Source organism: Xiphophorus maculatus, chromosome 22 (assembly GCF_002775205.1).
Source record: "Xiphophorus maculatus strain JP 163 A chromosome 22, X_maculatus-5.0-male, whole genome shotgun sequence".
NCBI lineage: Eukaryota > Metazoa > Chordata > Actinopteri > Cyprinodontiformes > Poeciliidae > Xiphophorus > Xiphophorus maculatus.
In genome coordinates, this window is record NC_036464.1 from 2,796,198 (window position 1) to 2,816,573 (window position 20,376).

The window sequence follows — 20,376 nt, forward strand, 5'->3', positions numbered from 1 at the left end:
TCGAAAAGAGCAACAGGAGCATCAATATTGGTAATAAAAAGAGAGAAATATTAATTATCCAAAGTAGCATGGTGCTAACCAGAGTAGCATTAGCATCAAGTTAACCAGAGTAGCGTTAGCATCAAGTTAACCACAGCGTTCATAACTCATTATTAGCGAAGACCAAATGATAGCAGCTGGAGAACAGACATAGTAAACTGAAAAGCGCAGAGCGATATGAAAATTATAACTAATAAACAGAAGCTGTAGCTTACCGGCCATCTGGAAAATTATCTGCTTCGTCATTAAGATGGAGGATTCGGTCTAAGCTCTCCCTCCACTGCTGCCGTTATCAACTTTGTCACCATAGCAACGCAAAACTTCCCGCCATCTACTGCAGCAGGACTATTTAGTACATTAGCAACAAGAAGCTAGCTTCGCTGACAGGACTGCTCCGGAAGTGAGTCTGCTGGGGGAGTTTTGCTGGCGGGAAGGTTGTGTAAATAATTAAGATTACATTTAGACCAGAGTTGCTCCAGAACTGCCGTCCTGCAACTTTTAGATCCATCTTTACTCCAGCAGATCAGGATCAAATGGCCGGTTCCTCTCCTGCTAACCAGACCTTCATTTGACTCAGGTGTGCTGGAGCAGGGAAGCATCTGAAAGTAGCAGGACGGTAGATATGCACCCCTGATTCAGGCACACACCTTTAAGGGAAATAGGTTAATCATTTTTAAAATCATGTTTATAGATTGTATAAAGTTTTTCCCCTCTACATCGGGGACCTGCTGCTGCTTTCATTTTTGATAGAAAGTCTCTAATCGGGTCTGAAAAGCTGCCAAATATAGCGATAAAGTTTCTAAGTTGGTAACAGTGCTTGAACACCACACACACCTCTAACCCCCCCCCCCCCCTCACACACACACACTTGACCACGCCCCTCAAGGTATCTTGGCTCCGCCCAGTTTTATAGAACTTTTAAAATGTGTTTGGGGGCGGGGCTAAGCTTTCACTGGGGTTAGATCCACTTTAACATCCGATTCGTCCTCAAACATATTAAATAATAAAGATGGATTCTGTTTGTTCTGGATCCAACACCGGAAACAAACCCGTTACTGGGTCAGAACGACAGAAGATTCAGTCTGCTGGTTTATATTCCAGACTGTTTCAGAACCTGGTTCGGCTCGGTTCTGGCTGGTTTACAGTCAGTATTTCTGTCTGGTTCTGCAGCTAACGGGCCGGTCCAGAGTCAGTCAGTCTGCTGGTTTCCTGCCCAGAGGCAGCAACCCGCTTTCATTTCCTGTCCATCTCTGCATGCCGACCCCGCCCTCCCTGCTGCACCCGGGCCTGGACCCACTCAGAACCATCTACTGACCCTGAACCAACCCAGCAGGGTCCAGGTTCTGGTTCTGGGTCCAAACACCACCTGACCTTTGACCCGATCCGTCCAATGTCTCAGAGACACCAGAGGACAAACCGTCTTTGAGAGGCACGATGGACATCTGGACCTCCAGAACCAGCTGAGTTTAGTAGAACTGAACCAACCAATCAGAACCAGCTGAGCAACACTGAAAGGAGCTTCACCTCCGTGTAACCCAGCTATGTAAACACACACACACGCACACACACACGCACACACACACACACACACACACACACACAGATCTGTGCTGAGAAGAAACAGAAACGGTTCAAACATCCCAGGAAGTCCCTGGTGAGGTTCTGCTGGATTCCCACCCAGAACCGGGTCAGAGGATCATCAGCTGGATTCATCCTGAGGAAGAAATGTTCTGATCCGGTCCGGATCCATCTAAAAATACCAACATTATTCCAGAAATCCTGAACAAATCCATTTGTTGTGTTTATTTATCTGCAGGTCGGTTCTGGTTCTGGGTTTTTCTCTTAGCAGATTATTTATATTTCACTGTTTCTGATGTTTATTTAAGTTTCCAAATTAAGCTTTCAATATTTATTCATCTCCTGCTGTGGCTTTGGTTTTTACTGAGTAAAAGGCTGAAATGTTTCTTTACTCAAACCAGTCGATTATATAAGAACATTCAAATGTTCACTTAGAAAACAAACATGTAGAGAATAAACATGATTCCTAAACCAGTGGAACCGCTCCAGAGTGGTCTAGTCCAATCACAACAACTAAAGCTACCTAATTCTCTGCTTCAAATAAATAACTGATGCTGATGAGATTAACTGTGAAATGTGTAAAACTGTGATGTTTAATTTCCTTCATAAATGAGCTCAAATCTCTATTTTCTGCTAACGTCGAAAAACTAAATTGTAAATAAAAAATGTAATTAAAATTTCACGTGAATAAACTTGTTCACACAATAAATCATTAAAAATCATGGCAGCGATGGATGTAAACATGATATTATATTCATCAGCAGTTAGAATTTATCGTCTATCAGCCAATCAGAGGAGAGTGTTGGAGCAACAAGCCCCGCCCACTGGGGGGCGTCAGCCATTTTACAGAACAGCTGCAGACTCAACACAATGAACTGTGTGATGCTGTTCAAAGCTTTGTATTTTGTTTTTGTTTTATTCGGACAAACCACAAAGAAGACCACTTCCTGTCGTCTTCTTCTTTGTGGTTTCTGGCAGTAGTAACATCCAGCTGTTGGTCATGTGACTCATGATGCAGAAAACATAATTATACTCATTTATGGCTGAAGAGCCACCGCAGCGCAGCAACGTTTTATAGTAAACAGTGTTTTTCTTTCTTAAAATTACGTCTTTCCATTTAGAAAATGTATTTTTATAATTTCAGTTGGTGAAATTTAAAGTTAATGGAAACACAGCTGAGAAAACCAGTGAAACCAGTGAAACCAGTGCAGAACATTTGGCCCACAGTAGAGCTATTCTGTGTATTTTGATCTGCAGCAGGTTTTAATGAAAACATTATTATTATTATTAATAATAATAATAATAATAATAATAATAATAATAATAATAATAATAATAATAATAATAGCATAAAGTTCTGGGGAACAATCAGCTTCTGAAGAGAAAATCTTCCAGCTTCAAATATTTCCACTGGAACGTTTTTTATCTTTTCCTTTCCCTTCGCCCCACTTCTCTCCTCCCTCAGGATCATTTCCCCATCTCTCTCTCTCTCTCTCTCTCTCTCTCCCACGCATTCCTCCCTCCATCCCTCCATCCCTCCATCTCTCCTCCCTTTTCCAGCCACAGAAAGTTTTCACCTCCTCCCTCTGCTCTGTGTTCACGCCTCAAACTCTGCTTTGGTTTGGAGTTCTGACACTGCAGCAGGAAGGAAGGAAAGAAAGAAAAGAGGGAAGGAATGGAGGGAGGGATGGAGGGAGGGATGGAGGGAGGAATGGAGGGATGGAGGGAGGGATGGAGGACAGGAAGTGCTCCAGAAACGAGGCGTTGTGTCCTGGTTCGTGAGACAGCAGCAGCTCACCTTGCAGCTCTTCAGGGACACTTCATCAGTTTAAGGTTTCAAGGTTCTGCAGCAGAACCAGCTGGACCAGAACCAAAGTTCTGCTGGTACCAGGGAGGACCGGTCCGGATGTAGAGCGTGGTCCTGGAGGAACCAGGAGCTTATTAAACTATTTCTATAAAATAAACCAGCAGTAAATAAATCAAATATTTTTACTCTAACCTTCCAGACCCCTCCCCCCTCCCTCCCCCGGTCACATGACCCAGCTGGACCAATCAGAGACGGCGACACATTCACCATGTTTACCACATGGAAACAGACAGAAAAACCACAGAAGAAGAGAAGTAAACATGATGAAGTCTGGTCTAACCGGACCTCTGAGGTTCTGGACCGGATCCAGACCAGAAGGTTCTGCCTCTGCAGGAACCGGACCCAGTCGGGTCCAACATCAGTGTTGGGTCAGAACCAGGCTGTAGGTCTGGAAAAACAGCTGAACTACATCCGGGTAAAAAGTTCTGATGGGTCCAACAGAACCGGTGCTGCTGGGTTAATAATAGCCCAGAGTTAGCTTAGCGACAGCTGCAACACAGCGGATGATTGATGGGTCGGGTTTCTGACTGGGCCGGGCCTGCAGAACCATATAGAACCTTTAGAACAATACAGAACCATTCAGAACCTTTAAAACCATCCAGAACCACTCAGAACCTCTAGAACCAGAACCAGACGAAGGCAGCAGATAAACAGAAAGCTAACAGCTAACAGCAGCAGCCTTTAGTGGAGCTGCAGCGTCTGACCTGGTTCTGATCCGGTTCTGTTGGACCAGGTGTGGTGGGGTTGGGATGTGATGCGTTCACTGACTCAGACTGTGGTGAAAAAGTCGGATCCCATTCGCCTGCTGTGTGAACGTAACCATAGTAACCAAGATGCTGAACTAAAGCAGAGGACATGATAAAGCGGCCATGTTGCATAAAATCAGCGTCTTCGGCCTTTACACCAAACCCTTTCATCTCCATGGCAACCATTCAGCTGTGCAAAACGCCCGGGTGGACCTAGCCCCGCCTTAGAGGCGCAGCTCCTCCCTCTCTCTGCTCCTTCAGACTAGCCAGCAGCTATTAGCAACAGCTGCTGAGCTCATTATAGGAGCTGCTGTTCAGAGCAACGCTGGTGAAAACATTAAGGGGTTAATAGAGGAGCCATGTTGGGACGAGCAGAAGCTTCTTAAAGAGACAGAGGCCCAATTTCAATTTGTTAGATCATGACGTCAAATTTCTTTTCAGTCGTATTTGATATAAACAGCATTTTTATAACAACTGAAGGAAACATAATTCATTCATTGTACCATTAAATGTCACCACATGCCTTTACTAGCATCATTCATGTTGTCATTTGGGGTGATGATCAGAACCAGAACCAGAACCAGAACCAGAACCAGAACCAGGGTGGCCTGTCCAGGTTTCCAGAACAAAAACATTTGAATGATTATTAATCTGCCTGAGGCAGAAAATGTTTCAGAGCTGGAAGACTAATGGATCCGCTAACCGATTAGCTTCATCAGGAAGCCCTGGACTGACCCAACCCGGAATATTCTCTCATCAGAACTGAAACCGAACCGCATGTTACAGCTGACGGGTCTGGTTTCACTGATCTGAGACGCTTTAAGGATTTATACTGAGTACCATGAAAATAAAAACTATATGAGGTTTTCCTTCGGTATTAAACCGTTTCAAAGGTTTCTCAGTGGAGTTTGGATCCAATAAAATGCTTGGAGATGTTGGGGGCGGGGCCTAGCCAACGCAGGGGACCAATCAGAGCACAGCGGGCTTTATGGAGGGTAGAGGGGGGGCCACAGCTGCTTCTTTAATTTTCTCCAGGAAACTGTAAAAGTCCAGCAGCAAACCGAGTTTTATTGGACCTGAAGAGCTGCGTTTGGGTTCGGAACCAACAGCAAGCAGCTTCGGCAAAACTCACTGGGACTTTCTGAGATTCCCGTCAACAAGTTCCCGATTGTTCCCGACGGGGATGGAGGGAGGAAGAGGAGGAAGATGAAGGAAAACACTGAAAAAAAGAGGAGATGAAGGGAAAAGGAGGAGGAGGAAGAGGAAGAGGAGGAGGAGGAAGAGCAGCCTGGATCTAGTTACATAATTTCTCCACAGGATCAGAAGAGTCTGGGCTGCTGGAAAAAAGAATAAAAACTAGAATAAAAACTAGAAAAAGGATCAAAACCACAAAACTTCTACTTTTCCTACCGCAGAATACCAGAAAACATTTGACATGATTTCTGCTCCGTCACTGCAGGAGCCGCTCCGTCAGGACGGAGGGGAAAGTCAAAAAGCTGCAGAGGAGCCTGGAAAACCCTGGAAAACCCTGGAAACCCTGGAACCCGGTCAGAGCAGCGGATTCCTGAACATTCTTGATTCTGAGGTCAGAGAGGCGACCACGCCTGCAGCCCCACCATCATCATCATCAGAGCAGCCTTCATCACAGAGAAGGTCAAAACAAACCGCATCAGTCCGGAGAGGACGCGCCAACCCCGCACGCAGAAACCAGAGCCAGAACCGGAACCAGAACCAGCGGGGAGCCGCGGCTCCGTATTCCCACAGGTGATCCCATGGATGCTGCAACAACAAGCAGCAGAGCCGCAGCCGCCGGATCCCCGCACACCCCGCAGGAACAGACCCCGCACCGAGGAGCGGCTGCGGCGGAGCGCGGCCAGCGGGCGGACCCTCACCTGGAGGCCGACTGAAGCGCTCTGGAGTCCGGCTGGGAGTGAAGGACGGGCGGCCTGGAGGACTGCTGGCAGCTCGGAGAGAAAACACGGCAGCAGCAGCACTGAGCTCAAATCCACCAATCCTCCTCCTCCTCCTCTTCCTCCCCCCGCCCACATCGCGGATCAGACTGCAGCGGAAGGTGCGCTCGGTTTATACACCGCCCTGCACCGGAGAGTCTGGATCAGGTTACAGATTAAAGGTTGATTAATTATAATAAATCAACTCAGAAAGTGAAATTCTTTAATCCTATTGGTTCCTTCCACAAATACCAACATTTAAATTACGTTTATTTTAATGATTTAATGTTTATTTTAATGATTCAGAACTAAAAATAAATTAAAAATGAAGTTATGATATCAGATCAATAAAAATAGGAGCCTTTTTATTCTTTTATTGTATTTGTTTTCTTTTTAATGTAATTTTTACTTTGAGTCTGTAATAAAAAGCATCTATCTAGATTTTAGAGTATGAATGTCCGTGGCGCTGACCGCTGGCCTGGCCGCTGGCCGCTGGCCGGTCCACTGGCTGGGCCGCTGGCCGGGCCGCTGGCCTGGCCGCTGGCTGGTCCACTGGCCGGACCGCTGGCCGGGCCGCTGGCTGGTCCACTGGCCGGGCCGCTGGCCTGGCCGCTGGCTGGTCCGCTGGCCGGACCGCTGGCCGCCAGTCAAATGGTCCTATCAGCCAGAAACAGCATCAATGCTTAGTAAAAAGTTGAGTGGAAGGAAAAACTGTTAGAAACATGAAGACGTCTTTGGAGTCAGAACTTCCAGAACCACACAGACTACAGCTGACCCGTTCCCATTAAGCTGATCCTGAACCAGAACCGGAGTCAGAACCGTCTGAGGTTGAGGAGAACCAGAACCAGAACAGAACCGGAGCAGAACCGGAGTGGATCCTCAGCAGAACCGGAGCAGAACCTCAGGCCGGTCTCTTCCGTGCCACGCTGCACAGATGCAGTAACTTAAGCAAAAGGAGCCCAGACCCAGTTCGGAGCAGAACCTGGACCGGTCCAGTAGAAACACACTAATGGATTCAAATATAATATATATGTAATATTTTACAGACTGGATGTTTTTTTTGTTTTTTTTAAATCTCTGGCTCTAACTAGCTGGTTGCCATGGTAACCGCCCCTCTATTGGTCCCAGTATCCTTCATGGTTTTTCTCCTCCCACATCGTCTGTATAAAAATAAACGCAGCAGGAAGCTGATGGGATGGAGACGCTCCTTGGTTTAAAATAACCTGTCACCATGGAAACGTGGAGGAAAGCAGCCTGAAACAAACGTTTTAAACATGATGCAGTTTTAATAAACTTCTGTTTAAATCAGATATAAAGATTTGATTTTAGATTCGGACTTAAAGCTGCAGCTGATCAGAGGATCAGAGTCTGACTCGGTTTTTACCTCCATGAAGGAGCGAAAGTTTCTGCAGATCCGCTCTGACGTCTGGAAACATGACGCTGCTGTCTCCGCCCCTCTGGGCTGCGGGGTGGATGAATGAAGCGCTCCTGGGGGCGGGGCCTCCGCCGCAGGGAGGAGGAGGAGGAGAGGCTGCAGAGGGTGGAGATGCCAAACTGAACCGAGTTGGTGCCGACTCAGCGGTTGGGTCAGAGCTCCCATCAGAACCAGAACCGGTTCTGGTTCCGGTTCTGGTCTTTTTTGGCTAAAATATTAAATATGAATATTTTCTCTCAGTTTATTGTTCAGGATCATTTTAGATGACCCGGTCCGGGTTCTGTCTGACCCGGACCGGGACCTCTTAATGTTCAGCAGATTTAGCTCATGTTCGGTTCTGTTCGGTTCTGTTCGGTCACCAGGTCTAAAGGTTATTCTCATGTTCATGACTCTTTGTTTCTCTGTGGAAATAAAAGAATAAATCTTTAATAAATAAAAATAATTAATATAATTTATAATTTAGAGAATAAATGACCAAAACTGAACTTTTGGAGGTTTTTGGTTTAAAGTTTGTTTTTTATCTCTGAAATGACTTTAATATAAAATAATGTTGATTATTGTTGATTATTGTTTATGTCCAGATCCGGTCCAGTGTCTCATCTTGGCTTTAAAGTCTTGTTATGAGAAAAACTGACCCGTTCCAATTAAATAGAACCAGGACCAGAACCAGAACCAGAACCAGAACCAGAGCCAGAACCAGAGCCAGAAACGGGCTGAACACAGGAGGAGTTCTGCTTGCTGGGTGTGAGGAGTCAAACCGGGTCGACCTTCAGAACCATCAGAACCTTCAGAACCTTCAGTCTGCAGATGGAGAGCTGAGCTGGTCCTGGTTCTACGGGTCAGATCATCTGGACCAGAACCAGCCTGTGTGTGGGCCGGAGAGACAAGTCTTTTCTTCTTCTGTTTCTGTAACAAACTGACTGAGCAGCGTTTCCACGGCGACCACTATGGGATGCCAAACACGGTTGCTGAGAGAGGAAGAGGAGGAAGAGGAAGATTCTCCAGAGGGATGAAGAGCCGACTGCACCTTCAGCAGCGTGTGGGGGAGGGGGATCTGGACCAACAGGTTCTGGTCTGAACATTTAGACCAGAACCTGTCATAGAACCTCCCAACCAGCAGGGGGCGCCGTCACAAGCTGCCTGTTCGGGTCACAGCTGAGTGGAAAAGCTGGAAATCTTTCCAGTCGGCTCAGATTTATGATTTTATCAAAACGTCTTGAAAACATAAATCAGTAAATAATGGAAGGATCCAACATGGCCGCCCTGCAGTTCAGAAAGTCTTTCCTGGGGCGGCAGCCCAGGGCGCCATGTTTGGAGGGGACAGAAATATTTTCTTTTTTTTATGAAAAAAAAACATTTCTTTTTTTTAATGCTTTATTTAAAACTCATATACTGAATTTTATGGATATAAACAAATTTTACAACAAATTTAAAGTATAGATACAGTTACAGTTGATTTCTTTGGAACAACATGGAGTTCTTTGCTACCCATCATGCATCAGGACTGCCTGCGATTTAAATGAGTAAATGAATGTTTCTGTCTGGGTCAGGGCACCAAACTGGCTGCAGCCCGGGGCCCAGATCCTGGTGCAAACGGCCCTGCAGAACGTTCTCATCTGGACAGGAAATGGGATCAAAACTTGATTTGTTTTTATTTTTTATGTGAAAATATTTGATTAGACTCAGTTTCAGCTGCAGAAACTTAATAAACTAATCTAATAAAAACAGTTTTAGGCTCAAATTATCAGTAAAATTATAGCGAACATTCATGGAAACAAAGTTAAATGTTTTGAGTCCAAAGTTTCAGGTTAAAATGAAACAGCAGCAATAAAAACACGAAGCTTATGACTCAATAAAACAATAATAAAACTTATAAACACGAAGCTTATTGGCTGAACTGGGTTTATTCAAACCGAACTGGAAGCAGGCAGCAGAACCAGAACCAGAACCGGGCTCCATCACCTCCCACTCTCTGCTCCTCATTGAGCAATGGCTGCATGCTGGTTGCCATGGCGACCACGCTGCCGCCTCCAGCCGCTCCTCTGTAATCCGAGTCCCGCTCAGATTAAATCAGTTAATAATTCCTGGTTTCAGCTCCGACCCGACTGGATCCTCCAGCCGGGATGGAACCGGATCACATGGCAGATCCTCGATCAGGTGATCTGCTGTGACGCAACAGCGTCTCCGCTGTTGAGCTGGAGCCAAGATGGCGGCCGCAGCGGGACCTGCTGGGAGGCTGAGAGTTAAAACCATGGATGATTCTGATGTAACTGGTTTTTACTGAACTGGGATCAAATATGATTCTACAGTTAAAGTATCAATACTTTTATTATATTATACTCTAGTTAAAGTATCAATACTTTTATTATACTCTACAGTATAATATAATAAAAGTATTGATACTTTAACTAGAGTCTAGTTAAAGTATCAATACTTCAACATATTTTTACTCAAGTAAAAGTATAAAGTATTTGGTTAAACGTCTCCTGAATTACTGAGTAACTGATCAAATTATCAATCATTTAATGTTTAAAAATGACGTCATCAGACGGAACAAAATATAAAGTTTAATGGAAATTTTAACGACCAAAATGACAATAATTTATATTAATAACAGAAAATAAAATCAGGCAAAAAAACATTTACAAATCAGATTCTTTCAATAAACTGATGAAACTGCAGGTGTGAGTCTGAGTCGGTTCTGTTCTGGTCCCGGACCTGGTTCTGGTTCTGGTTTCGCTAGGTTAGGTAACCATGACGACTGATTTCGGCTCCTGATGGTTTGAATTTTTTCCTCGTTTTTCTCAAATATTTGAGTTTTTTTCTGGACAGAAACAGAAAAAACTTCAGCCGCGGATCAGAACCGTTAAACTACAGAACCGCCCGATCCGATCTCAGCTGGAGTCGGTCCAACGTTCCCAGTAGTCCCAGAGGCAGGAGGAGAACCGGTCCACGGGTCAGAACCGGGTCAGAAGCGGGTCTTGAACCCGGAGAACTCCAGCTTGTCGATGGGTTTCTGGTTGGTGAACTGGGCCCTGGTGATCCGACTGGACGGGCTTCCTTCTTTACTGAGCCAGAACTTCCTGCAGGAGGAGACAGTTCAGATCAGTTCACTCACATTGGACAAGAACCAGAACCAGAACCAGAACCAGGTCCAGGACCAGATAATAATCCAGAACTAAGCTTCAGGTCCAGCAGAGGAACCAGACCAGAATAATCTGTGACTGAAACCTAAAGCGGATCAGAACCGGGTTCTGGGTTGCTACGGTTTGTAGCTCTGAATCATTTTCTCAGGTCCAAACTTGGAGGAAATAAAAAGTTTCATCATTAAAGTTTCTTGTTTTCTGCCTCCAGTTTGGATCCAAACCCAAACGTCTCGTCTCCGTTTCTCACAATAAAATAAAAACTTTTTCTAGAAAAAAAATGTAGAAAAAAAATGACCAGAACCAGAAACATGTTTCTGGACCAGAACCAGAACCAGGTTTCTGCTCTCAGACTCTGTTTTTCCACATCTACATTAATTTATTATTTTAAATTGTTGTTTGTTGAATTTCACAGTAAAGGATTTTATTGTAATTAGTTTCACATTTAGTTGTTTAAAGTGCAAACGACGCTCAGACTCAGAGGTCAAAGGTCACAATAATGAACTTTACAGACCGGATCCAAACATGAGATCAATAAAATCTAAAGAGTCAAACTGAAGAGGTTCTGATCCTGAACAGACGGATAATAAAGGTCCAACAGAACCAGAACCAGGTTTTATTTCACTGTAAGAAGTTAATTTTAACACATTCTGTCTTTTTTTTCTCTGATCTTAATGACGACACAAAAAACGTTTTATTTTCTAAAATAAGATTAAAATAATACTAATTACTGAAGTTCCTCCAGGCTCAGATTAACTGGCATAAATCCTGATTATTCAAACCCAGCGCTGCAGGGAATTATGGGTAAATTTAATCTGTTTTCTGAGGTCGTCTTTCAGCTCAAACTGTTTCTGGAAAAAACGACGAATATGAGGAGAAATGAAGATTTAAATATGAACTAATGAATCAAACGGCAGATTAACGTAACGAGCCGCTGCAGATTAAGACGAAGAGAGCAGGAATGTTTGGGCCTAGTCAAAGGTTGGTGTGGCTGCAGAGGGGCATGATGGGAAATAAAACCCTGAGAACGGGAGGCTTGCTGCAGATTAGAGCAGATCTGGGTCAGCAGAGGCAGAAACTCGTCCCACTATCTGACCCACAGCTCAGAAATTAATCTGCTGGATTATAATCTGCTGCCAGCCGGTCCGTCCGACGTTTTCTCACACACAGAAAACGTCTCTGGACAGAAGAAAAGCCGTAAATCTGAAACTGATCAGGAAAAACCAACTAGAGACTCTAATAAAACTGTAGTTCCTTTATTTATATTGAAAACTAAAATATGAAACGACAGGAAGCAGAAAGACGTGAGAAACGTTTTAGCTCATCAGATTGTTTTGCTTCTAGTTTCTGGTTGAGGAAAGTTTCAGTTTTTCTGTTTTAAACAACAGAGACAATAAAACTGAATGTTTCTATGGACAGATGGTGAAGCCGCCATGTTGGTAGGAAACTTTATTATTAAGTTTAAACAGTGAAACAATAAAAACTGATGTCAGATCACTGATTTGGTTTGTTTCTGATTTTGAGCTTTTACTTTGAAAGCCCAGCTCATCTGAGTTTCCTGATCCGGTTTGCTGTTAATCCAGCTGCAGTTTTTATTCTGCCTGATTTTCTCCCCTTCAGATCAGATTCATATTTTTATTTCTGGATGTTTAATTAGAAATCATTTCTGGTTTTTCTTCATTATTGCTGATATTTTCTCCACTGCTGCAGCCTTTTACTTTTTCTCCCAGTTTCCATCCATCCTCCTGGTTCCCTCAGCATGACTCTGCCACCACCTGCTCTAGTTTTTCCTGAGGTAAAACTTTAAACCTCCCAGCAGCGTCTCGTATCCTGATGCGTTTCCTGTTCCCAGGCCTGACAGGAAGTGAGGTCGTGGTGAAAGTGCAACGGACAGGAAGGAGGAGTTTGCTGCTTCCTGTTGGTTTAACCATGAACTAAAGAGGTTACCATGGAAACGCCAGAATCTGCTGTTATGTGTTAAAGTTTACAGATAATTGAAGCGTTTCAGTACGGAGGTCCGATCAGCAGTTTACTGGTTTTAATGGTTTTATTAGTAAATCAGATCCTCAGTATGAAAATGATCCACCTGGATGTTTTTAATAAAGTTTTCATCTCTAAACAGGAAACCTGACTTCCTGTTGGTGATTCATCAGAAAATGTCAAACAAAATAATCTGCCAGAGGAATTATTAAAATCAATATTAATCAGTTATTTATTTAAAACAAACTCCGGTGTCTGGTTGAAAACTTACCTGAGTTAATTTTGTCTCATTTAAAGTGTAAGAAGATTTCTGCATCAGAAACTCAACCAAAAATACTCGGTAAGATTTTGTTTTTTTGCAGTGTAATGATATAAATGCTTTAAAACGATGAAACCTGCTCATATAATCATCAGCAGTTATTAAACATCATAAAGTCACATTTAAAGCTGAACAAACTGAATCAGTTCATCAGGAGGCTGATTTAACCCTCTGGAGTCTATGGACGAGTTTACGCCTCTTTTTTACAGGTCTGGTTTGCGTAGCAGCTAGACTCCGCCTCCCCCAGTCTCACCTTCAACTTGTGCTTAAAGTGCACATTATAAACTTCACACCAGCTTTTAAATTTTGTTAATAGGCCACGTAAAACCGGAGTTATGCTAAAATATGTAAACCATATTTTGCCGAATGTCAGAAATATTAAAAACAGGCTTTTCTGGGAATGTGACAGGAAATGAGCTTCAAACGCAAAAAACGAAACGCAACATTAGATCCCTTTGTTATTGGAAATCTCACATCTTCAACAAATAATTATGGGCTGTATTTTGTTGCTAAGAAACGAAGTAAAGTTGCTCAAGTTACAGTGAAAGAGAAGCAGAAAAGCAGTGAGATGGTGAAGTTGATGTGAAGTTTGGATATCGGATCAGTGGCATCCACTTCATAATTTGTTTTTATCTCAGTGGTTCCTGTTCTGTATATAAAGGATTATGTGAAGAATGAACACGCAGCAGGCAGCGGCGCGGTTTTGTGCCGGAAGACGAAGAGGGGAAACCAGCAGCCGCAGTCTGGGCGCAGTGAGGAGTCATGATGACGATGGCAGATCGATCATTCTGATTAGCAACTGACAAAGAGTATCAGAGACTGAGAGATCGATGAGATCCTGGCAGCCACTCACAGATCCAGTAGGGGAAGAATGGCGGCGCTGCGCAGCTGCAAGGAGTCGATCACTACATGGTGAGGCGGAGCCACTCCCCCTTTTTGTGAATATTTGACAGATTCACAGTGAAAACATTTTCATTTTTTTCAAATCGGATTTTGTTTTTCTGTGACTCAAGGTCCAAACTGCAGCCACAGTATGTCCAAAAGTAAAAACTAAGTGTAAATTCAAAACGTTCAGATTGTCCTGAAAAAAATGATACCACATAAGGCAATATTATATATAATATAATAGTTTCTATTAGGGTAAAATCTAAATTGGTCAAAAACGACCTGGACCCCAGAGTCGCTCTGTGTGAAGGCAAACAGCGCCATCTAGTGGCTGGAAACGATCCGACATCTCTACGGTTTCTCCAGCGCCTCCAGGACTGGAGGTTCGCTGCCCTGCAGCCTTTAGATGAGCCTCTGCTGCAGAACCTGAACAGAATAATCAGGTCATTAAGGTTCTGGAGAACCGATCTGCACCAGGAGGAGCAAATGAAGCCGTTTCATTCCAGGGTTTGTATCTGTGGCACATCTAAAACCTGCAGGACAGCGACCCTGGTCCACCCTGGACCCCTGGTCTCCTGGTCCACCCTGGACCCCTGGTCCCCTGGTCCACCCTGGACCCCTGGTCCACCCTGGACCCCTGGTCCCCTGGTCCACCCTGGACCCCTGGTCCCCTGGTCCACCCTGGACCCCTGGTCCCCTGGTCCACCCTGGACCCCTGGTCTCCTGGTCCACCCTAGACCCCTGGTCTCCTGGTCCACCCTGGACCCCTGGTCTCCTGGTCCACCCTGGACCCCTGGTCTCCTGGTCCACCCTAGACCCCTGGTCCCCTGGTCCACCCTAGACCCCTGATCTCCTGGTCCACCCTAGACCCCTGGTCCCCTGGTCCACCCTGGACCCCTGATCTCCTGGTCCACCCTAGACCCCTGGTCCCCTGGTCCACCCTGGACCCCTGGTCTCCTGGTCCACCCTAGACCCCTGGTCTCCTGGTCCACCCTGGACCCCTGGTCTCCTGGTCCACCCTGGACCCCTGGTCTCCTGGTCCACCCTAGACCCCTGATCTCCTGGTCCACCCTAGACCCCTGGTCCCCTGGTCCACCCTGGACCCCTGATCTCCTGGTCCACCCTAGACCCCTGGTCCCCTGGTCCACCCTAGACCCCTGATCCCCTGGTCCACCCTAGACCCCTGGTCCCCTGGTCCACCCTGGACCCCTGGTCTCCTGGTCCACCCTAGACCCCTGGTCCCCTGGTCCACCCTAGACCCCTGGTCTCCTGGTCCACCCTAGACCCCTGGTCCCCTGGTCCACCCTAGACCCCTGATCCACCCTAGACCCCTGGTCCCCTGGTCCACCCTAGACCCCTGGTCCCCTGGTCCACCCTGGACCCCTGGTCTCCTGGTCCACCCTAGACCCCTGGTCCCCTGGTCCACCCTGGACCCCTGGTCCACCCTAGACCCCTGGTCCCCTGGTCCACCCTAGACCCCTGGTCCCCTGGTCCACCCTGGTCCACCCTGGACCCCTGGTCCACCCTGGACCCCTGGTCCACCCTAGACCCCTGGTCCACCCTGGACCCCTGGTCCACCCTAGACCCCTGGTCCCCTGGTCCACCCTAGACCCCTGGTCCACCCTGGACCCCTGGTCCACCCTAGACCCCTGGTCCCCTGGTCCACCCTGGACCCCTGGTCTCCTGGTCCACCCTGGACCCCTGGTCCCCTGGTCCACCCTGGACCCCTGGTCCACCCTGGTCCACCCTGGACCCCTGGTCCACCCTGGACCCCTGGTCCCACCCTAGACCCCTGGTCCCCTGGTCCACCCTGGACCCCTGGTCTCCTGGTCCACCCTAGACCCCTGGTCCACCCTGGTCCACCCTGGACCCCTGGTCCACCCTGGACCCCTGGTCCCACCCTAGACCCCTGGTCCCCTGGTCCACCCTGGACCCCTGGTCTCCTGGTCCACCCTAGACCCCTGGTCCCCTGGTCCACCCTGGACCCCTGGTCTCCTGGTCCACCCTAGACCCCTGGTCCCCTGGTCCACCCTGGACCCCTGGTCTCCTGGTCCACCCTGGACCCCTGGTCCCCTGGTCCACCCTGGACCCCTGGTCCCCTGGTCCACCCTGGACCCCTGGTCTCCTGGTCCACCCTGGACCCCTGGTCCCCTGGTCCACCCTGGACCCCTGGTCTCCTGGTCCACCCTGGACCCCTGGTCCAGCGTGTTTCACTCAGAGTTATTACATTTACTAAATTACATTTACTTCACTATTATTTTCTTTTAAATGCACTTTTAATAGTATTTTTACTACTCTACACTTTTTACTTTTACTGGAGTCATTTTATTCTACAGTATTTTTTCTTCCCACTGAATGAAAAACCAACATGATTGAACCAGAAATCCACCAAACAGAAACACGGCTGCAGTTTCTGTTAAAGTTTCAGAGATTATATAATGAAAGAAACTGATTTGGATTTTTTTTTTGCATGATTTTGTTACTTTTATGAATTATTGTCATTAAAATACCAAAATTCTCATTTAATTTAATATTTTTGTCCATCTGATGATGTAAATTTAAATATTAAATGTTTGATCGGTTACTCAGAACTTTAGACTTTTTGCAAAATATTTTTTACTTTTACTTGAGTAAAAATTGAAGTTTGATAGTTTGACTCAGATGTCAAACTCCAGGCCTGGAGGTTCGCTGCCCTGCAGCCTTTAGATGAGCCTCTGCTGCAGAACCTGAACAGAATAATTATGTAACTAAGGTTCTGGAAAACTGATCCACACATGGAGGGAATGAAGCCGTTTCATTCCAGGGTTTTGTACCTGAGGCTAAAACCTGCAGGACGACTGGAGGCCTGGAGTTTAACACCCTGATCTAACTAGACTAGAGTGAAATATTTGGATACTGGGTCAGTGTGTGTCTCAGTGTGTGTGTCTCAGTGTGTGTCTCAGTGTGTGTGTCTCAGTGTGTGTCTCAGTGTGTGTGTCTCAGTGTGTGTCTCAGTGTGTGTGTCTCAGTGTGTGTGTCTCAGTGTGTCTCACATCTCCTCCACCATGGCGGCCGGTCCCTGCACCTGTCCCACCACCGTCCCGGAGGCGGTGTTCTTCACCCAGCCCACCAGGCCCAGACGCAGACCCTCCTTCTCTGTGTACTGCAGGACAGGAAACGTTTTACTCATTGAAATGAAAACATGAAACTCCAACATGAGGAGCTGCTGGTTAAAGTCCAGAGTCAGAGAGAAGCAGCAGCAGCAGCTCTCAGGATATTCACTGTTTTATTTATATGATATTTACTCAAAACGGTTCGTCACGTTTTTCTGATCTAGATCTGAGTTTTAATCATGGAGGTAAAAAACAAAATGGAGTTTTGTTTATAAACTCATTTATGTGGGAAAAAAACCCAGAAAAAATCTTCATTACTGATGAAAACAGAAAAACTTGAAGTAAGAACTCAGATGGTGACACTTTGGTTCCTTTCTATCAATTCATAAGTAATAATTGGGATATTGATCGGCTCCATCCTCACGGTTTGGTCTCTGGATCAGAACAATAAAATGTTTTCCAGCATCAGACTCACCATTCTGAAGCAGACACCTGGAAAACAGAAACAGAGTCCGTTCAGAACCAGAACCAGAACCAGGATATAAATAAAGCCCGACCCGACTGCTGGTCTAATTTAAGCAGCAGGATCGTTTTCCTTGGCAGAGGAAGAGGAGCAAACAGACCCTGAACATGGCCGAAGATCTCAAAGTCCACCGACTGCAGACCGCTTCCCGCAGACATCCTGGAGGCGAGACGACCCGGGACCAGCTGCACCGGCTCTCTGCAGCCGCCTGGTACCGACCCAGTCCGGTACCGACCCGGTCCGGTTCTCCTCGGCTCTTAAAGGAACAGCTCTCCGCTCAGAGCCGCTGCTGGTCTCTGTGGTTCCGACCTGGAAGGTTTTCAGACTCTCAGGTTCTGATGTTGGCGTCTGTATCACTGCTGATAAAACAAAGAAATCAGATTATTTTACATCATATTTAAAATTCCTAATGAAACTTTCTGAACCACTGAATGTTTATTTCAGGTAGCTGCTGAACTGATGGTTCTGAAGCTGCTGCTGAATTTCTCTGCACTGATGCAGAGTTATAAAAATAATTTATGTCTGTGTTTAAATAAATTCAGCTGTTTTTCTGCAGCAGTATCAGCCGATACTCAGATATCAGACGGCTGATTGGTGCTTCACTTCGGTAAACCCAGAATAAATAAAAGCTAAAAGTAAAATAAATAACTGGTGTAAAGCTTAAAGGTCTGGAGCTGAGATCTGATTCATCAGACCTGAATCAGATCAGGACTCTGAGCTGCCATGGAGCCGCCGGACGCATCAGGACTCAGATTTATTACAAACATGAAACAATAGCAGAGGGCAGGTCCTCTAGCGCCGCCTAGTGTCTGTCTGCTCATTCCTTCAGATTCCTCTTGATGCTCTGAAACTCTGGCAGCTAAACTACAAATCAGCTTTTAGCTGATAAACTGGTTGTTAAAGCTGCAGCATGTAACTTTTATTTTTAAAAAACAAAACAGTTTTTCTACATATTTGTTAAAATGTTGTGACAGTTTGTTATAATTGATGCAATAAATCATTTCATCACACGATGAATCATTTGCATGTTTTATCATTTTTCTCTCTTTCTTCAGTTTTGATGTTTTAACTAAACAAAGTTTAGTTAAAACATCATCATTCATTTTATTTGTTGTTTCTATTGTTTCGGATATTTAAAATGTCTTCCAGTGTTAAATGTTCATTAAAGTTTAAAGCTTATGGATATTTGAGAATGTGTTGTTGCATTATTATTTCATTACCTTTATATTACTGTAAAATGGACTCGAAACAACATTATTATTGTTTATCGCAATAACTTCTGGAATTAACTAATAAAAAAGAGAAATATTAAAGTTTATCCATGGCAGCATTAGCGTCATGCTAACCAGAGCAACGTTAGCACAACGTTCATAACCGATTATTATAATTCATAACTGATTATTACAGTTCATAACTGATTATTACAGTTCATAACTGATTATTACAGTTCATAACTGATTATTAGTAAAGACCAAATGACAGCAGCTGAAGAACAGAACCGGTGAAAATGAAAGATAAAACTAAGAGAAGCTGAAACTTACCGAACATCTGGAAAATCCTCCGCTTCTCATTCAAGATGGAGGATTCAGTCTGAGCTCTGGTCAAAATTATCACCATGGCAACGCAGAACCTTCCGGCATCTAGTACGGCAAGCCCCAAAGATATTTTATTCAGCTGATAGGCCAAATGCTTATTATTTTTTTCCTTAACGATTAGTTAGCTTCACGCGGGGCGACCCGGAAGTGAACTGTCTGTTGGAGGAAGGTTAACAGGTAGAAATGTGTAAATAAATTATATTTAGGCGCACATTATTAAGAAAAACAGGGTATTTAAAATTATTAATTTAATTTTAAATTATGTTTATAGATAATTTTGTGATTTTTCGCGCCATCCTATTGGCTCCGCCCATTTTAAAGGAGTTTTTCTATTTGTCTGAGTTTCTTTAATGGGATCCATAATTAGTTGTAACAACAGACTTTATTTGAGGAAAAACTTATTTTAAATGTAGAAACAATACAGCAATGATACTGCAGGTTAGTTTTTCTTAATGTTAATAAAATATTGTCACACGGACGTTGAAATGTTGCTTACGCTGCGTTGCATTCTGGGTAAATGACGTATGCTAGCTCTGACTGCGCATGCTCCGTCCAGTCAAAACAGCGATAAGTTCGTTCATAAATGGATGAAAGTGTAGAAATCTCCAGAGGTGATGAGCAGAACCAGAGGGAAACAAACTGTGGTACAAATTATTCAGTTTACCTAAATATCAAATATAATAAAAACAATAAATGTGAGCACAAAACTTTATAAATGGCGGGAAAAAGTCCAGTTTGTCATCCAATTGTAAAAAAAGGGCTAACATTCAGAGCCAATTAAACACAAATTAATCATAATAAAATGCTGTTAAACCCAGTTTATTATTTATTACAGATTAGCTAACTTAGCAATAGTTAGCTTAGCCATTGCTACATTAGCTACAGTGACGGGCGGTGAGGTTCATAGCTGGTGAGGCACTGACGTCATCAGAATCAGATTTGCAAATAGATGCATAGATTGACAGCAGTTTACAGGTTATGTTTCACTTCTGCATCCTTACACATACAAACTGTAGCTCACAAAATCTATCGCTGCACTTGACTTGCTTCCCGAATCGTTTAGCCTAGCTCGCTGTCACTTACTCGGCAGTTGAGGAGTGAACAAGACGAACGTCTGGGATCTTGAGCGCCCCCTGCCATGAGGCAAGAGAACTGCCTGCCTCACCTCGAACCTGTTCTCTGCCGTTTATAATCGCTCATTACACGAAACACGTTACACAAACAC

General features: G+C 44.9%; 2 protein-coding genes across 5 annotated transcripts in view; both read right to left on the reverse strand.

The window, feature by feature from the left end:
* Positions 1-6,325, reverse strand: part of LOC102219180 (spectrin beta chain, non-erythrocytic 1-like) — an 80,983-nt gene extending 74,658 nt beyond the window's left edge. Inside the window, exon 1 of the mRNA XM_023327497.1 lies at positions 6,123-6,325. The gene's annotated coding sequence lies outside the window, so the exon portion shown is untranslated. The remainder of the gene's footprint in view (positions 1-6,122) is intronic.
* Positions 6,326-8,990: 2,665 nt separating this feature from the next.
* LOC102231286 (acylphosphatase-2-like) lies at positions 8,991-19,130 on the reverse strand. 4 transcript variants are annotated; one of them, XM_023327162.1, is made up of 5 exons: positions 19,098-19,130; positions 17,657-17,915; positions 17,509-17,525; positions 16,974-17,083; positions 10,190-10,697 (listed from the first exon to the last, which is right to left on the reverse strand). In XM_023327162.1, exons 2-5 carry the CDS (start codon positions 17,712-17,714, stop codon positions 10,583-10,585), a joined length of 300 nt encoding a protein of 99 aa, XP_023182930.1. In that variant the 5' UTR covers positions 17,715-17,915; positions 19,098-19,130; the 3' UTR covers positions 10,190-10,582. The 4 variants fall into 4 exon arrangements, with proteins under 4 accessions (XP_005815666.1, XP_023182930.1, XP_023182931.1 ...); XM_023327163.1 differs by lacking the exon at positions 19,098-19,130 and adding an exon at positions 18,252-18,393 and having other exon boundaries at positions 17,657-17,912; XM_005815609.2 differs by lacking the exons at positions 10,190-10,697; positions 19,098-19,130 and adding an exon at positions 8,991-9,839 and having other exon boundaries at positions 17,657-18,409.
* Positions 19,131-20,376: the final 1,246 nt, after the last annotated feature.

What these genes read in the sequence shown, in the direction of transcription:
- LOC102231286 (XM_023327162.1), bottom strand. Translation starts at nt 17,714, where the DNA reads ATGTCTGCGGGAAGCGGTCTGCAGTCGGTGGACTTTGAGATCTTCGGC. An exon ending in GCCGCCATGGTGGAGGAGAT is followed by an intron (nt 10,698 to 16,973) that starts GTGAGACACACT and finishes CTCCTCCTGCAG; the next exon opens with GAAGTTCTGGCTCAGTAAAG.